Genomic DNA, 21050 nt, shown 5'->3' with positions numbered 1-21050 from the left:
AAGTGAGGAGAGCTTTTCTGCAAAGTGTTAAATAAATTTTAGGAAGCATGTTAATTTTTTTTTTCTGTGTCATTTCTAATTATTACACATCAACAAATTTTATGGACCTCTATGGTTTAATTTCTTTGCCTGTGTGGGTTGAATGGGTTCTTGCCATCATCTGGTGAGAAGTTCATGTAAATATCATCTTTACAAATATATTTAATTAGAAAATTGGTTACGTGTTCAATCCTTATTTCACCTGCTGTATACTTACATGTGACTATAGTATTCTTTTCCTCACCAGTAATTTGGTAGGCATAATTGACCCTTGCACTGAACTTGCTATACTCGGAGTCTGTGGTATGCTCTTATGTTAGAATTGGTAAAGGAAACAGGTATATTTTATTTTAGTGTACATCTTATAATAAGCGTTAAGAAAAATGTAAAGATAGATGCAAGTTTCAAAATAGTAACTCATATTTTATAGGAGGATCTAACAGGCCCTTGGGTCACCAGAAAAACCTTGAGGTTACATGGTAATCATTGATTACAATTGTGTGTGGTCGATGGTGTTAAAAGTGGGTCTTTTAAATCCCTTTTAACCGCTCAGATGCCGCTGTTACAATTGACCAATCGGTTCCATAATCAATCAAAGCAGATGCTGCAGCGTGTCAACTGTCATATACAGTGGCTACCTGTGGGATTTTCACCTGCTGGGGAGTGTTATGCACTTAATCTTCAGCGCGGAAGATTAAGACTACAAGAAAATGCAGCACTGAAGATTAAGGCTACCGTTTAAAGGTGTATTGGCGGTCGTTAAGGGGTTAATATGTTGAGAATGCCGGGAAATTTTAATAAGCAGAAAATTGCAAAAGTGCTTGTGTTTGCAATAATTATTAAAAATACATCAATCTATGAAGATGGGAACAATTCTTTAACACAACAATTTCCTTAGACAGTTAAGTGTTGAAAAGCAGGTATACCCCATACATCACTCCGCCCTTTGTGCAACTTGGTGCAACTCTCCATAAGCTCTAAACTTGTGACAATATCGCAGTATCCAAGGCACCAAAACTCCTTTTTTAATAAAGTTTTTTCTTGATTAAAGAAGGAGTTTTGGTGCCTTGGATACTGCGCTATTGTCACAGTTAGTGTTGAGTAACACTTTAATTCATTGGGATATTTGCTGCATCATGGTATATTTGTCATTTTAGGAAATTTTACATTTTACATTTGTACTTATTTGAGGCCCAAAACAACTTCTGTGCATAGAGATCTGACTATTATGAAATTATGCTTAACGTGGTGGATGAAGATAAAATCAAGGAAGGATCCAATGGGTACTGATGTGAGTATATAAAATGGTCAAAATGTCATAATATAATGCCATTGCATCCTTCCTTTTTTTAATAGTTTTTTTTTGTTTCAAAGGACCTTGGAGCTTTAGTGAAAGTGTGTTGGAGCAGTTGGTTGGTATTTTTTTCTTAGATGCATACTAATGTTGTGCCAAACAGACCTCCACCAAAAACATGTTGAAAAAGTATGCCATGTGTCCCTTGAATATTAACATTCAAGCTTCCTGGTTTTCTTTATATTCTCCAAATTCTCACCTGAGACAAAGGTTTATTCACATGTGGCTAATTGGCTAGATGTAATCATCATCCTCACCATCCTTGGTGCTGAAAGGCCCCCGAACCTCTGATCAGATGACAGTTTAATGTGTGGTAGCTTCCAAAGTCAATCTTGACAAATAATGTCAGAGAAGATGAGTATTGGACAGTTTTAACACCAACCCTTATGTTATTTGGGTTATATATCGCCAGAGCTTTCTGTCAGTAGGTTTCTCCATCCTCCCTTTTGCAAATACATCAAGCTTTGGTTGTGCTGTCCATGTGTATGGTGGAGTGAGGAGAGTTTACGCATGTTTGTCCGACAGCTTTCTAATGTGTGGGGAAGTTTTAATATTGTGCAAAAATTTCTTGCTAGAGTAGAGGAGAGGAAGCTGCCTCTTTTTCAAACTTGACTATATTTCTACATATGGGTAGCTGCAGAAATCAAATGCTGACAAATACTGTTAAAATAAAAAACATGATTATTTTGATGGAGTGTTATTTTCTAGTCATGTCTTCTTTTTTTTCTTGTCCAGTTTGGAATGTTTTTGTGCAGCTCCATGTACATTCATGCCATATTCATATACCATATTTTTCGGATTATAAGATGCACTTTTCCTCCCAAAAATTGGAAATGAAAATGAGGGGTCTTATAATCCGATCGTAGCATACCGGGGAGGTGGAGAGGGGTGATAGGATATGCTGCGGGCTGCGGGTGCTGTGCTGAGGCTTACTGCGGGCGGGTGCACTGTGCTGCGGGCTGTGAGGCAGGGGCCACCATTCTGAAAATGTTGATGGCACATGCTTCAAATAATGGCGCCCGGAGTCGGCATATGAGCAGATGGAGCTCTCGGCTCAAAATCTCTGACCCATTGATCAAATTGCAGCGGACCTAAAGAAAATGGTGCCTAGAGATGGCGCATGCGCAGATGAGATCTCGGCTTGTCATTGAGCCGAGAGCTCCATCTGTGCACACATCAACTCCGGGCACCATTTCTTTGAAGCCCGCACTGCTAACAATTTCTGGATGCTCCTTCTGCCTCATAGTGCCCGCAGTGTGCATCTGGGACACCCACTGCACCACCCACAGCATCGCTGTACTCCAGCACCACCCCTGCCTCCTGTGACCCTGCTCCACCACCGCCGCCAACCCCCCTCCGGTAAGACACCACCTGATTATAAGACTTAACCCATATTTTTTTCCCCCTTTTTATTCTCTAAATTTGGGGTGCGTCTTATAATGCAGTGCATCTTACAAAACGAAAAGTAAGGTACATTACATCCCAAGCACTGCTTTAACCCACACCAATCAATGTGTTATTGTTCAGAGACTGATCAGAGTGTGATCCGATTTTCTTGGATGGGGAGAAGCGAAAAACAATACAAAAAAAATCTATATTTTCTCCATTCTGTCAGTGTTTGAAAATCAGACCGAACTTAGATGTCATCCAAGTGTAGTCCAATTTTTTCCACTGACCCATTGACTTGCATTGCTGAGTGCGATCTGATTTACGAATGCAGTGATTTTTTTCCTCAGACAGACTCACTCGGTCAAAGAGACACACTCGGTCAGACAGGCTCACTCGGTAAGAGGAAAAAATAATAGATCAAATATAATACCATTGGTCCATAGGCAATTCAATGTTTTGTTGGATCGCACTTGGATAACAAATACAATCTAAGCACCTAGCCTTAGGGCCGCTTTACACGCTTCGACATCGCTAGCATTTGCTAGCCATGTCGAGCGCGATAGCAGCCGCCCCCGTCGTACGGCCGATATGTGGTGATTGCTGCCGTAGCAAACATTATCACTACGGCAGCGTCACAAGCACATACCTGTTCAGCGATGTTGCCGTGACTGCCGAACAATCCCTCCCTAAAGGGGGAGATGCGTTCGGTGTCACCGCGACGTCACTAAGAGGCTGGCCAATAGAAGTGGAGGGGCGGAGATGAGCGGGATGTAACATCCCGCCCACCTACTTCCTTCCTCATTGCTGGAAGCCGCAGGTAAGGTGAGTTTCCTCATTCCTGCGGTGTCACACATAGCGATGTGTGCTGCCTCGGGAACGACAAACAACATCGTACCTGCAGCAGCAACGATAATTGAGAATAGAGGGGCATGTCACCGATTAGCGATTTTGAACGTTTTTGCGACGATTCAAAATCGCTCATAGGTGTCACACGCAACGACATCGCTAACGCGGCCAGATGTGCATCACAAATTCCATGACCCCAACGACATCGTTTTAGCGATGTCGTAGCGTGTAAAGCGGCCTTTATACAAATCATTACATCATGCTAATAAACAATCACCATTTCTCAGGAAAATTCAGGCAAACTGATGTTTAGCATTAAAAGGCAGAGATTTATTTTTAGAATCCCAACGTATGTATCCTGTACATCTCAGTGTCTAACTTGAGATTTACTGTCGGTGTAGGCGAAAATGGAACTACAGAACCGTTTTATAGGCAAGTGCTAGAGAATGTAGAACATTCACGTCCGCTCCACAGTTTTTCATCACAAGCAGTACATATTGCCTGTCCCATCTTAACTAAGCAAATAGGCACACACTTTTGTTTTTTTACTGCAAACGGGTGTGAAAAAGTATACATAGTAAATCAAGAGTAGAAGTTCAAACAATGTACCAAAGCAATAGCACAAATCACATCTGTACAAAGTATCATTGTTTCACTTTTATAATTTGCTTTAAAACCTTGATAGAGATGTGTTACAATCATTAGTAGACCCCAAGAGATGAGATTAATTTATTTACTAGCGCCTCAGTTACGGAGGCTAATACTCATATACTTTTTTTCTTAACTCTCAAATATATTTTACAATTACCAGTTTTAAGTCAACATACGGCATTTATTTACATTTACCTATACAAATGGTAGATTCCATTACTGTGCTACTACATTCTTCAAAAACTAACACCCCAGAGAGGAATGCCTGGCGTTACCATAGGGCCTCGCTTGTTCTCCCCGAAAGATAATTCTCTACACTATGGTATATGTGACTGTGATACAGGGTTAGTCCCTGTACTGTGTGTGTATTGGGGAACAACTTTCAATATCTTTGCATTGGACACATCATGCCGGTAACATATATAAGCATGCGCTGCCTCCAAGTTTAACATCACATACATTTGTAGAAAGGCTGCCACAGTTTTGTTTTTTACAATGTAATATAGAGAAATATAAATTTCAATCCGGAGCCCACGGATGAAAAACTATTAATAAAAAAAGAAAAAAAAAAAAGAAGTTAGCCACCAACCATTGAATGTGCACCATCAACATCTTTTGGTTGTGACGTTGCCTACTGACTCTGTTACCAGAACAGAACGCAAGCAGCAGCCCTCGTCTGAGGCTATTATTCCTCAGCTATGACATACATGTGTTAAGCTTCCCATATCACATCTGTCCATCTTCATACGAAAACAAACCCAAGCTTTTTCTGAGCTCTTGGCCTCCGCTCATCGTGTGTATTCTTTGAGTTGTATAGAACGGCTTTGTAAACTGGTCAATGACAGAGATTGTCTGTTGGACATTGTATCAGATAAATTCGGCATCACATTGTGATGATTTCAGTCTGTTAAAACGGGTGATTCAGCCTCTAAGAATGGTTTACTGTACTTAGAAAAGAAAATGATGAAGACAGCTATGGCAGCTTGCTAGAAGCAAGCAACATGGGGTATATGGTGATAAAGGACTAGCCACATAAAAAGCAAGGTGGACTTATTCTCTTCAGAATAGTATGCATTGATTGTATTTCTTCAGGTTCTGTTTAGGTAGATGGTTCAATGTCTTCCATTTGCATGTCTCCTTACTATCACAAACTCATTTCTGCAAACGCTTCATCCTGATGTCCAGAAGTTGTCTGTCCTTAGTGCACATAGCCAGAAACGTAGAGGTGAACAACAGTCAATAGAAAGTCTACAGGTATGTACAGCAGAAGTCATTAAGTTTGTGTCATACAATATTTCCCTTTTTTTCATCCACATCAAAGGCAGGAATACAAGAAGGCATTGTTAGATGTGGTGGACAGACATGCGAGCCTGCTGATTAACAGATACAGTTTTAAGGCCTTTGTCTATGTATGCTGAGTTACATAAAGGCAGAAGCACAGAGTAGGAAAGACAGTGATAGACAACCAAACATAGACGGAAGAGGAAAAGAAGCAAAAGAAGAGATAGGCTCAGGATAAAAAGATACAACTTGTTAATGGCAAATATCAATACTGTGTATTGTACAGATGGAGAAGTTTGTGTTGCTTGCCCTTTGATAGCTTCTCAGCATCTTTGTTATATTAATACTGTCAGAGGTTATAACACATTTCATGGAGTTCAGCGGCTGTTCACCACATTCATTCATCGAGCCCATACAGTTAACACCGTCAACGTCTAGCCAAGAATGTCAAGGTAAACGGGGGATGCCTTGGACAAGTTCTGAAGAAGGCTGTGAATTTCTTTGATGTTCAGCCTCATGTGAGGCTCCCTTTGCCAGCAGCCTAACATTAGATCATAGACTTCCTTCGGACAAGTGCGAGGTCGTTGCAAGACTCGGCCTTGAGTTATACACTCAATCACCTACAAGAGAAAAGGATACAGAGATTTCAGATGACTTTCATGATCTTGAAGGCTCTCCCACAAGAGTAAGTTGTTTGTTTTTTTTTTTTAAATAATTCATGCATCTATTAATTTAATATTTTCTATGTAATCAGATTATGAATTACTGTGATCCTCTGGTTTAAAAGAAACAGTTATGTTGCTCTATGTAGAAAAAATAAGTACCTGTTTCCGCTTTTGGAGTAGACATTTTGCTAAACATAGTGAGAAGAGAATCATTTTGTGGGTTTTCTTTATCTCAAAGTTTTCAGGTTGGGTGTATTGTGTCATTCTTAACAAACATCCACAAAATTCCAAGTACATGCAACAATTTAAGCATTAAAGCATTGTATAATAACTTCTAAGGGCATGTTCATGGAGGTTAAATTGTTGCAGTTTAAAAAAAAAACCTTAAAAAATCTACCATATATGTGTTTAGAACCGCAGATTTCATGGCAGTCAATATAAGTATGTTTCAGACTTTTTAATGCAGATTTGTTCCCTATGTAGACAAAGCCTTTAGAGTAGCACTTTTCCTAAATTCACAGATATCCAACTATTTTACTGATGGAAAAATTGCACTATTTATACATTTCTATTTTTCTAAGTTCCTGGAAGCAAACAGATAACATTTGGCATCAAGTTTTTGAGCTTTTCTCCACAATTTAAAGCACCACTCCAGCATTTATTTTTTATTGTACCGCTGGAGTGGTGCTTTAAATCTAAGATCCCTGCCCCTGGACTAAAGACCACTTTACACGCTGCAACATCGCTAGCGATGTCACTAGCGATCGCACCCACCCCCGTCGTTTGTGCGTCACGGGCAAATTGCTGCCCGTGGCGAACAATATCGGTAGTGCATGTCACACGAACTTACCTTCCTAACGACGTCGCTGTGGCCGGCGAACAACCTCTTTTCTAAGGGGGCAGTTCGTGCAATGTCACACAGCAGGCCAACAATAGAAGCGGAGGGGCGGAGAGCAGCCGCATAAACATCACTCCCACCTCGTTGCCGGAGGATGCAGGAACGCTGTTGTTCGTCGTTCCTGGGGTGTCACACGTAGCGATGTGTGCTGCCTCAGGACCGACGAACATCCTGCATCCAGAACGAGCAACGATATTTTGAAATTGAACGCCGTGTCAACAATCAACGATTTGTTGAGTATTTGGGATCGTTAGCGATCGCTCGTACCTGTCACACGCAACGACGTCGCTAACGAGCCCGGATATGCGTCACGAATTCCGTGACCCCAGCGAGATCTCGTTAGCGATATCACAGGAGCATATAAATTGCATGATCAATAACATTGATCCACGTGTAATCTCTTTTTTTTGTCGGATTGCACTCGGACCAATGTTATTCAATGAGGCCGGGCAGATCTGGAATTTTTTTCTCAGTTGTATTCGATGTGAGGGAAAAAATTGCAGCATGCTGCAAGTGCACACCAAAATTGGACGACACTCACCTATCCAAAAAATAAGATACCAAAAAGACTATCCTAGTAGCATTCATTTTTTATGGATACATTACCATTCTGTAGCATAGGACAACGTAAATGGTTTTTATAAATGATTGTAAATGAAAAATAGCTGCTAAGAAATAAATCAGATTGTATACAAACAACAGACGGACAACACACAGATGACAGGTAAGAAAAAAATCCTCCTACTTTCTTGATGAAAATCGGACTGATTTTTTTAAATGCTTATGTGACCCCTACTTTATACTCACCCTCTAGCATTTTCACCTTTTATCAGTGTCACTTCATTCCCAGGGCACCATCATAGACCCGTAACTTCTGACTGCCTGGAAGTCAGAAGTTATATCACAAGCTCTCAGTGCAAGTCTGTGAGAGCCAGAATGAGGCTAGAACGAGGCTCTCATAGACTTGCACTGAAGAGTGACCTTCGGCTCGCTCCATGACGGTCACACACTGCAGAAGACTGACAGGAGCAGCGCCGATAAAAGGTGAAAACGTTGGAGCTTGAATATAGTACTGGGAATAGAGACCTCAGATTAAAAGAACCACTCCAGCGATTAAAAAAACCCCAAAAACGTTGTAGTGGTGTTTTGTTTTTTTTTTAAAAAAAAGGACATGCTGCATATTTCAAAAATTCTGCAGGTCTCAAATAGAGTCAGGATAAAAAAAAACAAAACAAGTGTGTGCATGAGATTTCCAAAATCTTATTGCTTTTGCTGGTCCTATAAAAGCAGCTTTTAATTTGTATTAAAAAAAACAAAAAACGCTGCATGTGAACATAGTCTAAGGACATGTAGGCAGCTTAGTAAGCAACCCTTCTAATAAGAATTACAAACTTCATGAGTTTAACAATGATAAAACTCAACCAGAACTTAACGGTATTTCTTCCCTAACATTAACCAGTCTTCTCATTGTCTGTAAACATGCAATATGTACAAACCTCGTTATTTGATAGCTGGTACCATGGTTGCTTTCCGTAAGTGAAAATTTCCCATAGCACCACTCCTAGACTCCAGACGTCACTTTCTGTTGTGAATTTTCTGTACATGATACTCTCAGGAGGCATCCAGCGGATAGGTAGCATAGTATGACCTCCAACCTAAAGACAAAAAAGGATATGTTACACTGAGATTTCTTATGTTTTCTTAGAAATTTGCAAATACTTAGAGAAAGCCCTTTCATGCTGACGTGACCATGCTGAGAACTCCTCCCTGTTGACACTTGATGTAAAGAGTCGGGAGAGTAGGCAGTGTCACAGCAACTGCAAGCGTGACGAGAGCAGCTGAGGATGGGTAAGTACCATGTTGGCACAGTTTTGACCTTCGCTATGGGCAATTCATTCCGGTTAGAACAGTGAGCACCAACTTTTTTCTACCTATGGACTGTGCCTTTCCATGATTGGACAGCATCATAGAGAGTTGAAAGTAAACTCCCACAGAAGTGAGCGCCTACTTTTTTCTACCTACTGACTGTGCCTTTCCATGATTGGACAGCATCATAGAGGGTTGACAGTAAACGCCCACAGAAGTGAGCGCCTACTTTTTTCTACCTATTGACTGTGCCTTTCCATGACTGGACAGCATCATAGAGGGTTGAAAGTAAACACCCACAGAAGTGAGCGCCTACTTTTTTCTACCTATTGACTGTGCCTTTCCATGATTGGACAGCATCATAGAGGGTTGAAAGTAAATGCCCACAGAACTGGAACACCCATTTGAACAATAAGGAAATTAACACATTAGGTGCCAATAATTTCGGTGTCTTGTATCTCCACAAATGAGGGGAGAAAAAGAAAGAAGAAAAAAGATTTTTGTCTACATTCCTGCTACTAAGTGCAAGATTGTACAGGTTATGAAGTAAAAATTTGTGAAAAATCTTCTTTATAAAGGAATAGGGACTAAATAATGGGATTAATGAGAATCTTTGTTTATAAAAAATGCCTGTAGTTTTGAGAACATCCTCAAACTTGACTGCATCTTAAGAATGCTCATGAACTGAAACATAAAGCATATAGGTGGGTTGTTTTTAATATAATTGGAAAAAGTGAGTATGAATCCGGCAGTAGTCAGAATTGACAGATGTTAACCAGTTCATTTACTCCACAATGAAGACATTTCTGACAATTATATCTATATATTTAGAGCATGTACATACGAGGTGTGTAGTATATAGAAGAAATCTTCATTTCAATGGTAGAATACAGCTGCTAAGTGATGTATTATAACACTTTTATAGAAGACAGGTTTATATATCAATCAATAATTTAATAGTCAAAGTACAAATTACATTACAAACATCAGCTATGGATGGGTAATACCTAGTAAAACCTATTAAAAGGTCATACAGTGACTTTTTTTATTTCATTTTCCCCCATGAATTTTAAACTAGAAATCCATTCAATAAAATGTTCTGTTCACAGTCACTTTCTAAATTTCCACAAGTTTATATTCACATAAAGAGTATCACTTAACAATACATTAGCTCAGAGTCTGACTTTTGTCATGGACAATATGGGGGCTGAGAAGAAACCAAACACAGACTGGACATCTGATACTCTTATGAGCCATAGACCTTCCCGCGTCTGATGTATTCTGTATAAATTGACAATTAATATAATACTGGCTCCATTATGCAATAACTAACTGACATAAACAAGATTTTATTTATTTTCTTAGCTCGAGACCAGAGCTGACTGTACAGTGACTTACTTTGTTTTATGCGCATTTAACCTCTTTATGCCCATGGAGAGTTCCTTACGAACAATAATTCATGTATCTAAATCAGTCTAATTTAGAGTCCCAGTAGATGTCGTTCTCAAAGTTTCCTTTTTATGTTATTTACTTTCCATCATTGTAATCTTTTTACACGTACTCGTTTTATATAACATTGGCATTGCACCAAACTTACGCTGTGGTGCCCTGAGCTTGAATTTAACCAAGGGCAGCAACTGAAGGAACTTTTTCTGTCCTATATTTGCACTAATTTCCTTCCATGAAAATTAGTTAAGCAGTAGAGATGAGAGATCCGTGGAAATTCAGTTCGGCAGGTTTAGCCGGACTTTATATAAAGTTCTGTTCTGGACCCAGTCTTTACCTGAACCCCAATGGGAGTCTCTAATTTGGCAGTTTGGGTTTTTGCCAACATGCAGCCAGCCATAAACAGAACACTTCCGAGGGAAGGCAAGCGGATTTTTTATTTTATTTTTTTTGGTGTACACACTACATCCAATAACACTGATTTTACCCCCAGTGCGAGCCATTCAAACACAGCAAGAGGCTCGCAATGGGCTGAGCACCGAATGTACCCGAGCACAACGATGCTCGCTCGACTTGTTTGCATACATAAAGCACTACAAAGTCGAACACGGATTTTTTTGTAAAGTCTGTGCTCCGTACTAACACCGAAGTTAACTGTTCGGGTTGCTCATCTCTAGTTAGAGGGTATAAAGCTTTTCGGCTAGTTCCCCTACTGCAGGTAAATACCATATCAATGTCAAACAATTAAAAGAACATTCCAACATAGCCATACCCTCATGTATACTTGTGTAAGGGGTGGGCAGACCCCTTACAAGGAGGCGCAGTTTCCCCTGAACACTGTTAATGTTGATGTGATTTAATAAAGATGTTTTATTCTGTTTTAGTGGGTTTCCCCTAGTGGCCGGGTGGGACGGCTGTCCCCACAGCAACAGTGTAGGAGCAAGGTGGAGCCGGCAGCAGAAGGGGGAGGGAGAAAAGGAGTTGTTAAGGAAAAGTTAGAGTCTGAGGCAGTTGAGTACGGGACGGGAGAGAAGAAGCAGAAGGGGCAGAGTGTGGGAGCTGGGTGAACAGGAAAGCGAGAGAAAAGAAGAGAAGAAGTGTCCTCAAGTGTGAAGCAGTATTGGTGTGGGTCCAGTCTGTGTTAGCCGAAGTGGGAGCCAGGTGAAGTGGAGTAGCCGGGCACATCCCCACTAGAGGAGACATCCAGAGAAGGTTTTCCCCAGCCGAAAGTTGTGACATCATCCGAGTATTGCCTCTGTCATGAAGAAGTGTACAATAAACATGCCTGCTGGTTCAATTGATCCACGTCTATCAAGTGTTTGTATCTCTGACGGCGACATCTGCACCACCACACTCTGCCCCACCAAGACATCTCCTGTCCCAAAAGTGACGGCGGAGCCAGGGGTAAGTCTGCTAGAAAAAGGGGCCACGACTACAACCCCCGAGACACCCCTGGCACCCCGTTACATGTGGCGTAGTCGGCAGGATCCGGATTATATGCAAAGGGTCCCGATCCAAGAAGATGGAGACCAAGTGGTGCCTAGGGCACAGGATCCGGATTATTGGCGAAGGGTCCCGATCCCATGGTGGGAAGAACAAGTGGTGCCTAAGGCGTTGGACCGGGCACAAGATGGCGGCAAGATGGCCGTCGTCTTTATGGACACAGTGAGCGCGCGAAGAATTGGCGCCAAAAGAAGAGCCTGGGGCTGGCCGGTGAAGAAAAAGAAGTGCGGAGTGCGCCGCTCAAAGAGGGGAGGTGCTGGCCCCAGGATGCTGATGAAGATATGTGAAGTGGGTGGCGTTACAGGAAAAAAGAAGAGCCACCTTGGCCGGGTCGATGTGATGTGCGAGACTGGGGGTGGAGTATACCCAAGAGCGGGAAAAGAAGGCCCGCCTCCACCTTCTCCAGCATCTCCACTGTCCCCGGCGCCATTGCAAGAAGCGACAGCACAGAGACTGACTCCGAGCAAAATGGAGACTCCGAGAAGACAGCATGCTGCAGTGGGCGCACTGGTGGCAACCAGCCTGGGCAGAGGACACCCGAAGCAGACTGCGGCCGCGGAAGGACTTACCCTTGCCCTACCAGCTGTGCCAGAAGGACCGGAGCGGCCCACAAAAGTATCCTGGGTCACTACCTGGGACGCCGCGACCGGTGAGACCTCGACTGAAGTCCGGGCCACCTACACGGCACAGCTACATCCGGGAAACCAAGTCCTGGGAGCTCCAATCCACACAGCAGTTCCGGCCCCGGGAGAGCAACACGCCCGGGAGCTAGAAGAGGATGAGTGGGGATTCTTTTGGGAGCCGGTGAAGCCGACGCCCTTGACGCAGCGAAAGTCCCCATCGCCTGAACCTGATCCGGTGCAGGAGAGATTACTGGCTGAGACCGTAGCCCGCGAAATGATGGCTGGTCCCCTCAGCGACGAGTTTGAACGGCAGTGCACCATCGGAACCGTAGTTAAATTTAACCAGAAGGAGGGCTATGGATTCATTGAGGATGAAGAGACCGGTGACCATTTCTTCTACAACCGGGTAAACCTGGACACTGAGGGCTTACCACAATGCCTTCATACCTTGTACCCGGGAGAAAAAGTGAGGTTCCGGAGAGAAGTGGGATGCCGGGGCCTGTTTGCCGTGGGAGTGACCCGGATGCCCACTACACAAGAGGCCGCACAATGGCAGCAGGAAATCGAATGGGAAGAGTGCCAATACCGGAGGCGTTCCCAACAGCGACCGGTACTAGCTGAGATTTCCCGGCCGAGAAGCACACTAGCGGTATCACCTGAAGTCATGACCGGACCGAGTGCTGACCCAGAGAAGGGGACCCCGGCGGTGCTGGCAATTCACCAGAGCCTGGTCACACATCCGGTGATCGTCGTGGGCAGCCCACAGCCGTCCCGTTCAGAGACCCCGTCATCCCCGTCGGGGGTCGAAGAGGCAAAACCGGAGGCAGAGGCACCAGAACCACCTGTCAACTACGAACCGTTCCGGAGATTGCGCCGCTTGCCAGGTCAGTCCCTTTCTGATTACGTGAGGGCTCAGCGGGCCGAATGGCAGCGCGCTTACCATCCCGAGTGACCCGTAGTGACCGGAGGTGATGGACATGTTTGTGTTAAATACCGGCATTGTTGAAGAGCCGGAAAAGTTCTACTGTTTACAACCTGTTCAAGCTGCTGAGCCCGGAAGGAGCCTGACGCTGGACTGAGCCAGGGGCTCTCTCCGTGTTGTTAAAGAAGACTTTGCTGTTTTGTGTTCCTGCCTTCTAAGACCGGGAGGGCTGCAAAAGCCTCCGGGCAGAAGACCTGCAAAGACCGGGAGTGCCTGCTGAAGGCCTCCGGGCACACTATCTACTAAGACCAGGAGCTCCCAGGAGGGACTCCGGGCGCCGGACTTGTGCGTGTGCTTTGATGTGGACATGTTTATAGTGTTATAAAAATGATTTTGCTGCTAACTTGTGTTTTTAGAGTTGTGCCTTGCCGGGAGGCTAAGGCTTAAAGAGGGGAGGAATGTAAGGGGTGGGCAGACCCCTTACAAGGAGGCGCAGTTTCCCCTGAACAATGTTAATGTTTATGTGATTTAATAAAGATGTTTTATTCTGTTTTAGTGGGTTTCCCCTAGTGGCCGGGTGGGACGGCTGTCCCCACAGCAACAGTGTAGGAGCAAGGTGGAGCCGGCAGCAGAAGGGGGAGGGAGAAAAGGAGTTGTTAAGGAAAAGTTAGAGTCTGAGGCAGTTGAGTACGGGGCGGGAGAGAAGAAGCAGAAGGGGCAGAGTGTGGGAGCTGGGTGAACAGGAAAGCGAGAGAAAAGAAGAGAAGAAGTGTCCTCAAGTGTGAAGCAGTATTGGTGTGGGTCCAGTCTGTGTTAGCCGAAGTGGGAGCCAGGTGAAGTGGAGTAGCCGGGCACATCCCCACTAGAGGAGACATCCAGAGAAGGTTTTCCCCAGCTGAAAGTTGTGACATCATCCGAGTATTGCCCCTGTCATGAAGAAGTGTACAATAAACATGCCTGCTGGTTCAATTGATCCACGTCTATCAAGTGTTTGTATCTCTGACGGCGACATCTGCACCACCACACTCTGCCCCACCAAGACATCTCCTGTCCCAAAAGTGACGGCAGAGCCAGGGGTAAGTCTGCTAGAAAAAGGGGCCACGACTACAACCCCCGAGACACCCCTGGCACCCCGTTACACTTGTAATAACCAAGTACCCCAAAAGAGCTGTTTGCAGAAGACTGCCTGATGTAACTCATTAATGGCTCATTAAATAGTTGAATAAGGACTGATAATAAAATGGTGGAAGTAATCTGTCAGAAGAATTAACCATCTTAAGCCGTCCATGTGGGCATGTAGGTAATAGAAAGTTAAAGAAATTTCTACCTTGATATCTGCGATCCAATCCCATAATTCAGAGAAATCTCCATTTTTCTTAATATGTAAATGAACTGTTATGATCTATAAGCCAGACATAGATCTCCATGAGAATCTGCCTCCAGAGCTTATTGTACATAGGGGGAGTAATGGCTGACAGTTTGCTCTACTGATCTACATGTTTCACATTGTTAATGCCTCTTTTCATTTAAAATGAGCTCTGAAGGCAGGTTCCTAGGGAATTATTTTTCCCGCACATAAACCTGAAGAGGTCATTAATAAATGAAGAAACACGCATTTCTCTGAAAAAGACATCTTATTGACGATATCAAGGTATCATTTCATTCCTTTTTATATTACCTTCATGCCCATGTAGATGTGTTAAGAGTGTTGATCCTATTGACAGATTCCCTTTAAAGTATTTTACTGTATAACATTGGTGTTCAAGTTTTGATTCTCAAGAGCACAAGTGCTGTGTAGTTTAGTGTTGCACATTTTTGAGTATATTACATTGATATAAACTGCTATATGGATTCATACATCATGCTCACATGCCCCCATTCAACACATTTAGGCTCTTTTTATCATCTTAACGAGAGATGAGTGAATCTTTGGAAGTTCGATTCGGAGGGCACAGTCGAATCTTAGATAAAGTTCTGTTTGTGACCCTGACTTGATCCGAACCTCCATCGAAGTCAGTAATTGGGCAGTTTGTGTCTCTGCCCACATGCAGCCAGCCATAAGCAGAATAGTTCCGTGAGAGGTTAAAATTTCTATTTTTTTGTGTGCATATTATATCTGATCACGCTGATTTTACCCCAAGTGCGTGCCGTACAAACACTATACGCAGCTGAGCATCACTCACACCCAAGCACTGCGCTGCTCGCTGAGTGGTTTGCACTCATAACTCATAACTCACTCGAACTGCAAACCCAAACTCAGATTTTTCTGTAGTCTGTTTTTGAATCCGAACTTTGAACCTCAAACATTAGGTTTGCTCATCTCTAATCTTAACGCCCCGTGACAGATATATACATATATACATAATACAAAACGTGTCAAGGATTTTGGATTGGGCTCAGAAGCAGAGGTTAGATACTAATACTACATTGTATTTAGCTGACATCTGCTTCTAACAGCAATGATTGGCATGCCCACAGATTGCTTCTGTTAACCTCCTAAATGCGGCTGACAATTGCTGACAGTGGCATTAAGTGCGCACATTAGTTTGTTAGTTAGAGCAACGTGATCACAGGAAACAGATTCATTCCCTGGCACGGCACAGTGGCGTTTGGCCTGCCCCTGCTATCAGCAGGCTGGCTGAATGCCCCCATGCCAGTCATGTGATCTCCTCTGTGACATCCAGTCAGGCATCATAGAAGATGAGATGTGATTTTTACTATACACAGCTAGGCTGTAGCATTGCTGTATATACTAGAAGCGATCAGACATTTATAGGTTCAAAACAGGACTGCCGCGGAAACACCATCACATGTCTCAACACTGGCAGGAAACAGCGTTGAGACATGTGATGGTGTTTCCGCGGCAGTCCTGTTTTGCATATTTTCCCAGGGCGCCTTGTTCTAGAATCACTGCGTTGAGAAACACGTGATGGTATCTCCGTGGTGCTGGATGTTGATCTCCCTAAGGTCAATCATCCTTGCCTATTTAGAGGTTCAAGACCACCTAAAAGGACTGACAAGTAAAATGTGAAGAAAAAACTTTTTTAAAATATGAAATATAAAGAAAAATTACAAAGATCTAAAAATTTGAATCCCCTTACTCTTTTTCCACAGTTATAAAAAAATCAAACTCACACACAGCTCCATTGACGAAAAAATAAAAATGTTTCAGATTTTGCAAAATGATGATTCATGCAAAATGTTTATTTTTTATAAAGAGTTTCCAAAGACAAATGTTGCCACTAAAATAAAAAAATGCAAGCTTCGTATTGTCATTATACTGCAGAATAAATGCCACCCCAACCCCCCAACCCCCGCCCCAATAAAAAGTTGTGGAAAAAATGTTTTGCTGCTTTACTTCACTTGGAGTTTTTTTCTTCATTTTAACGTACCCCATGTGATAACAATGATGGTGTCATTCAAACATACAACTAATCCCATTAAAAAGTCAAGCCATCATATGGCTTTGTAGGTAGAAAAATAAAAAAGTTACGGCTCTTGGAAGAAGGAGAGGAAAAAATGAAAGTGCAAAAATTAAAAATTGCTCGGTCCTTAAGGTGTTAAAATATACAATTGTTTATCCAAATAAATCCCTTTAACAACAGAGATAAATGCTTAGTGATATGGATAATGTGGTACACCACACATTGCTATTAATTATATTTCTTGTGATTCACCACAAAATGGGGGAAGATGTAAAAATAAATAGATATGGTAACGTATCCCATTTAAAATGACAGAAGGAAGACACTGAAAGTCGGTTAATGTTCCTAAAAGCCTAAGTCACTCAATACACCACTGTTGGCCTATCCATCAAGGTTTTATTTATTGATATAGCTTCCTGTTATGTCTCCATCATCTGTTCAATATCTCATTTCAATATATTACCGTGACAAACAACTTTACAAAAAAAACCCCACACCATAATGTCTCCATGTAGTGGCAAGAACCACGTATTCAATAGCCCGTATATAAATTAAAGCCCTCTAAAGAGTATCCAGCATGTCAACAATTACAGCTACAATATGATCTCAATTTTGTGGTTTTTCAGAGCCATTATAATATTCTCATAAGAGTTTCTTATAGCACCAATCTGCTCAGAGAAGCACAGGGGTAACTTCCTGACCACAAAATTAATGAATAAGCAACAAAGAATATGTATTATAATCACTCATGTTGTGTATACTAAACTCACAGAGCCAACGGGAACTGTAGCCCTAGTATTTTCAATCACTGGAACGCTAACAGCTAAGCTTAAAGGGGTTGTCCAGTCAAAATATATCAATGAGCTATGCAGGATAGGTCATCAGTATCAGATCAGAGGGGGTCCAACAACCCTACCAATCAACTGGAACAAGCTATCCCCATCCCATTTGTTTAATCTCACTTTTAACAGCTGATCGGTGGGGGTGTTGAGTACCAGACCCCCGCCGACCAATCTGACATTGATGACCAATTCAACATATAAGTCATTAATAGAGATTAGAGCATAAAATAGAATGAAATTGAATTTTACCAAAATACGCATTTGCTAAAAAGTAGATATTTTAATTCTAATGTGTTTTATGCAAATGTAGTAAAATAGCGTCGGCCAGGTGCCATTTTTTACCGAGCCATAAAGGCCATCAAAAAGTAAAGAGAAACCAAGAAAATACTTAAACTCATTAACATTCACCTCTCTGGGCCACGTGCTTCTTACTGTCACTCGTCGCATCCTCTGATAGATATGCTGAAATCACCAGGCCTCTCACAATGGATGGTCAGAATATGCGTTGAAGACCGGTCAAATGACGGGGAGGAGCGGAGGATTCAGAGGTGAGTGCTGAGATGTGTATAAAGATTATTTTATTACATGTAATATGTTCCAGGGTCTGAAAAGACCTCAAGACATAATAAAGAACATTACATTTGCTGAGAATCGCTTCTCCACAAATCTAAGCTCCCAGGAAAATTTGTGCAAACAGGCGAATTTGAATTTTGCCTGATCTATTCATCTCTATTCATTGATATATCCTAACCAAAACCTTGAAGTATATATTCCTTTGGGGGCCATTTTTTAAATCAAATTTTGGGATAAAAATCAGTTTTACATTGGGTTTCAGTACAATTTTTGCACCATTTGGCTCTTCAGTTATTTTCTTTCCCGTTCATTGCTGAAGAATTAGTTTAAGGGTATTCTCACATTAGTGTATATAAAATCGCCCAGATTTTCATCCAGAAAGTTGGTGATGTCAGGCCAGTGTCATGCGTTTTCTTCCTCACCTAGCATCCCTATGTCATGTGAATGCTGTGCGAGGTGTTTTTTTTCTTGCCTAGCATCCATATATCATTCGAATGCTATGCATGTGTGCATATTTTTTCTCACCTAGGAAAAAAACGCACACTCGCATAGCACTTGCATGACATACAGATGCTATGTGAGGAAGAAAACGCATGATAGTCACCTGACACTCACCAAATTTTCTGGCTGAGAATCTGGGTGATTTTATGTAAGCTAATTAAGAAATCCATCAGTGAGCTCTTTATGATGAGGATCTAACACTTTTATCTGGTTTTACTGAACTCTTCTCAACTACGTTATGAGAGGAGCTCAGTAAAAGACAGGTAAGAATTACAAACTCCCCGTCAGAACTGGCCCACTGATGAATTCTAAAGGGGGCTTTACATGCTACGACATCGCTAATGCGAACTCGTTGGGGTCACGGAATTGGTGACGCACATCCGGGCGCATTAGCGATGCCGTTGCGTGTGACACCGATGAGCGATTTTGCATCGTTGCAAAAACGTGCAAAATCGCTCATCGGTGACATGGGGGTCCATTCTCAAAAATCGTTACTGCAGCAGTAACGAGGTTGTTCCTCGTTCCTGCGGCAGCACACATCGCTCCATGTGACACCGCAGGAACGAGGAAGCTCTCCTTACCTGCCTCCCGGCCGCTATGCGGAAGGAAGAAGGTGGGCGGAATGTTACGTCCCGCTCAGCTCCGCCCCTCCGCTGCTATTGGGTGGCCGCTCAGTGACGTCGCTGTGATGCCGCACGGACCGCCCCCTTAGAAAGGAGGTGGTTCGCCGGTCACAGCGATGTCGCCGGGCAGGTAAGTATGTGTGACGGATCTGGGCGATGTTGTGCGGCACGGGCAGCGATTTGCCCGTGTCGCACAACAGATGGGGGCGGGTACCCACGCTAGCGATATCGGGACCGATATCGCAGCGTGTAAAGCCCGCTTTAGTTAATTGCAACATGAGCTGTGAGACCTACAGCATAAAAAGTAAAAAGATGCAAGTTTGTAGTGAAATTCAATTATAAAACTGATTTTATCTCAAACTAAAGGCATTCAAATATAAGAAAAAATTGACCCAAAACGTCCATATCCTTCAAAATATGTCTTCCAAGATGTGTGCATTCTTTCTTCTAAAATGGTCTTCACTCTTTATGTGGCTGATCTAATTTAAAACAGCTCTAAATAGTGTTGTGTTTATCACTTAATTAATGGAATTTCAAATATAATATAAAGTCCAGTCCAAAGTTGTAATTCCTTGACCCTAAATAATACTTTCTATTATTGCTCCCCCTGGCCCCCAATAACAATCTGTTAACAGTTCTGTTATTGAATTATGCAGCAGGAGAGTCTCAGGTCCCTGTCAGGTACCAAGGTTTAGATTGCGGCCTCTGCACCCAATATGTCTCTACCCCTGGTGAATACTGTTTTCTCATACACTGATAGTGTCATCCTTACTACATTAAAGGGAACCGGTCACCAGGATAAGCTGCGGCCAACCGCCAGTAAGTCCGTATATGCAGCATTCTAGAATACTATATATAAGTGCCCAGGCCGCGCTGTATAACCTAAAAATACGTTTATTATACTCATCTGTGGGGCAGTTTGGTCCGATGGGTGTCACTGCTCTCAGTCCGGAGCCTCCTCCATCTTGTGCACTCGTCTTCCTCCTGCCCAGCCCCATGTGCCTAAGGTGTCCTGCGTCATTCTCAGAGAGGCCTCCATTGTGCTCATGAACATGCACACTTTGATCTGCTTGGCTGAGGACAGAGCAAAGTACTGTAATGCGCAGGTACGAGAAAATGTCAAAGACCGCCTGGCCATGCGCGCTACAATGCTTTGATCTGCCTTCAGCTGGGCATATCAAAGTGCACATTCACAGGAGCACAATGGAGGCCTTTCTATAAATGACGTGGGACGCGTCATGCACACAGGGCTGGGCAAGAGGATGGCAATCGCACAAGATGGAGGAGGCGCCCGACCGAAAGAAGCGACACCCGTTAGACCACACTGACCCCTAGGTGAGTATAATAAAGGTGTTTTTACATTCTACAGCGTGGCCAGGGCTCTTATATACAGCATTCTGGAATACTGTATTTAGGGGCCCACTGGTGGTGGCCACACATTATAAGGGAAAAACCTGGTGACCGATTCCCTTTCAGGCCACTTACATGAAGAGACCAGACCGTTTTAGTAAATCACTGAGTTTCTATAAGGCAGTGAGGACATTCTCCATTACTATTGTATTAAACTTTATTTTTCACTTTAAAAAAACCATGATGGATAAGA

At 42.8% G+C, this 21050-nt stretch overlaps 1 protein-coding gene across 1 annotated transcript in view; it reads right to left on the bottom strand.

The window, feature by feature from the left end:
* Positions 1 to 4272: 4272 nt before the first annotated feature.
* The window catches only part of NTRK2 (neurotrophic receptor tyrosine kinase 2), a 426971-nt gene continuing 410193 nt past the window's right edge, over positions 4273 to 21050 (bottom strand). The window contains 2 exon segments of the mRNA XM_075318432.1: positions 4273 to 6180; positions 8620 to 8778. Of these exon segments, the coding sequence (XP_075174547.1) occupies positions 5995 to 6180; positions 8620 to 8778 (345 nt within the window). The 3' untranslated portion in view covers positions 4273 to 5994.

Source organism: Anomaloglossus baeobatrachus, chromosome 1 (genome assembly GCF_048569485.1).
Source record: "Anomaloglossus baeobatrachus isolate aAnoBae1 chromosome 1, aAnoBae1.hap1, whole genome shotgun sequence".
Classification (NCBI taxonomy): domain Eukaryota; kingdom Metazoa; phylum Chordata; class Amphibia; order Anura; family Aromobatidae; genus Anomaloglossus; species Anomaloglossus baeobatrachus.
The sequence above is the reverse complement of the archived record's forward strand: the minus strand, read 5'-3'. Positions and strand labels throughout refer to the sequence as shown.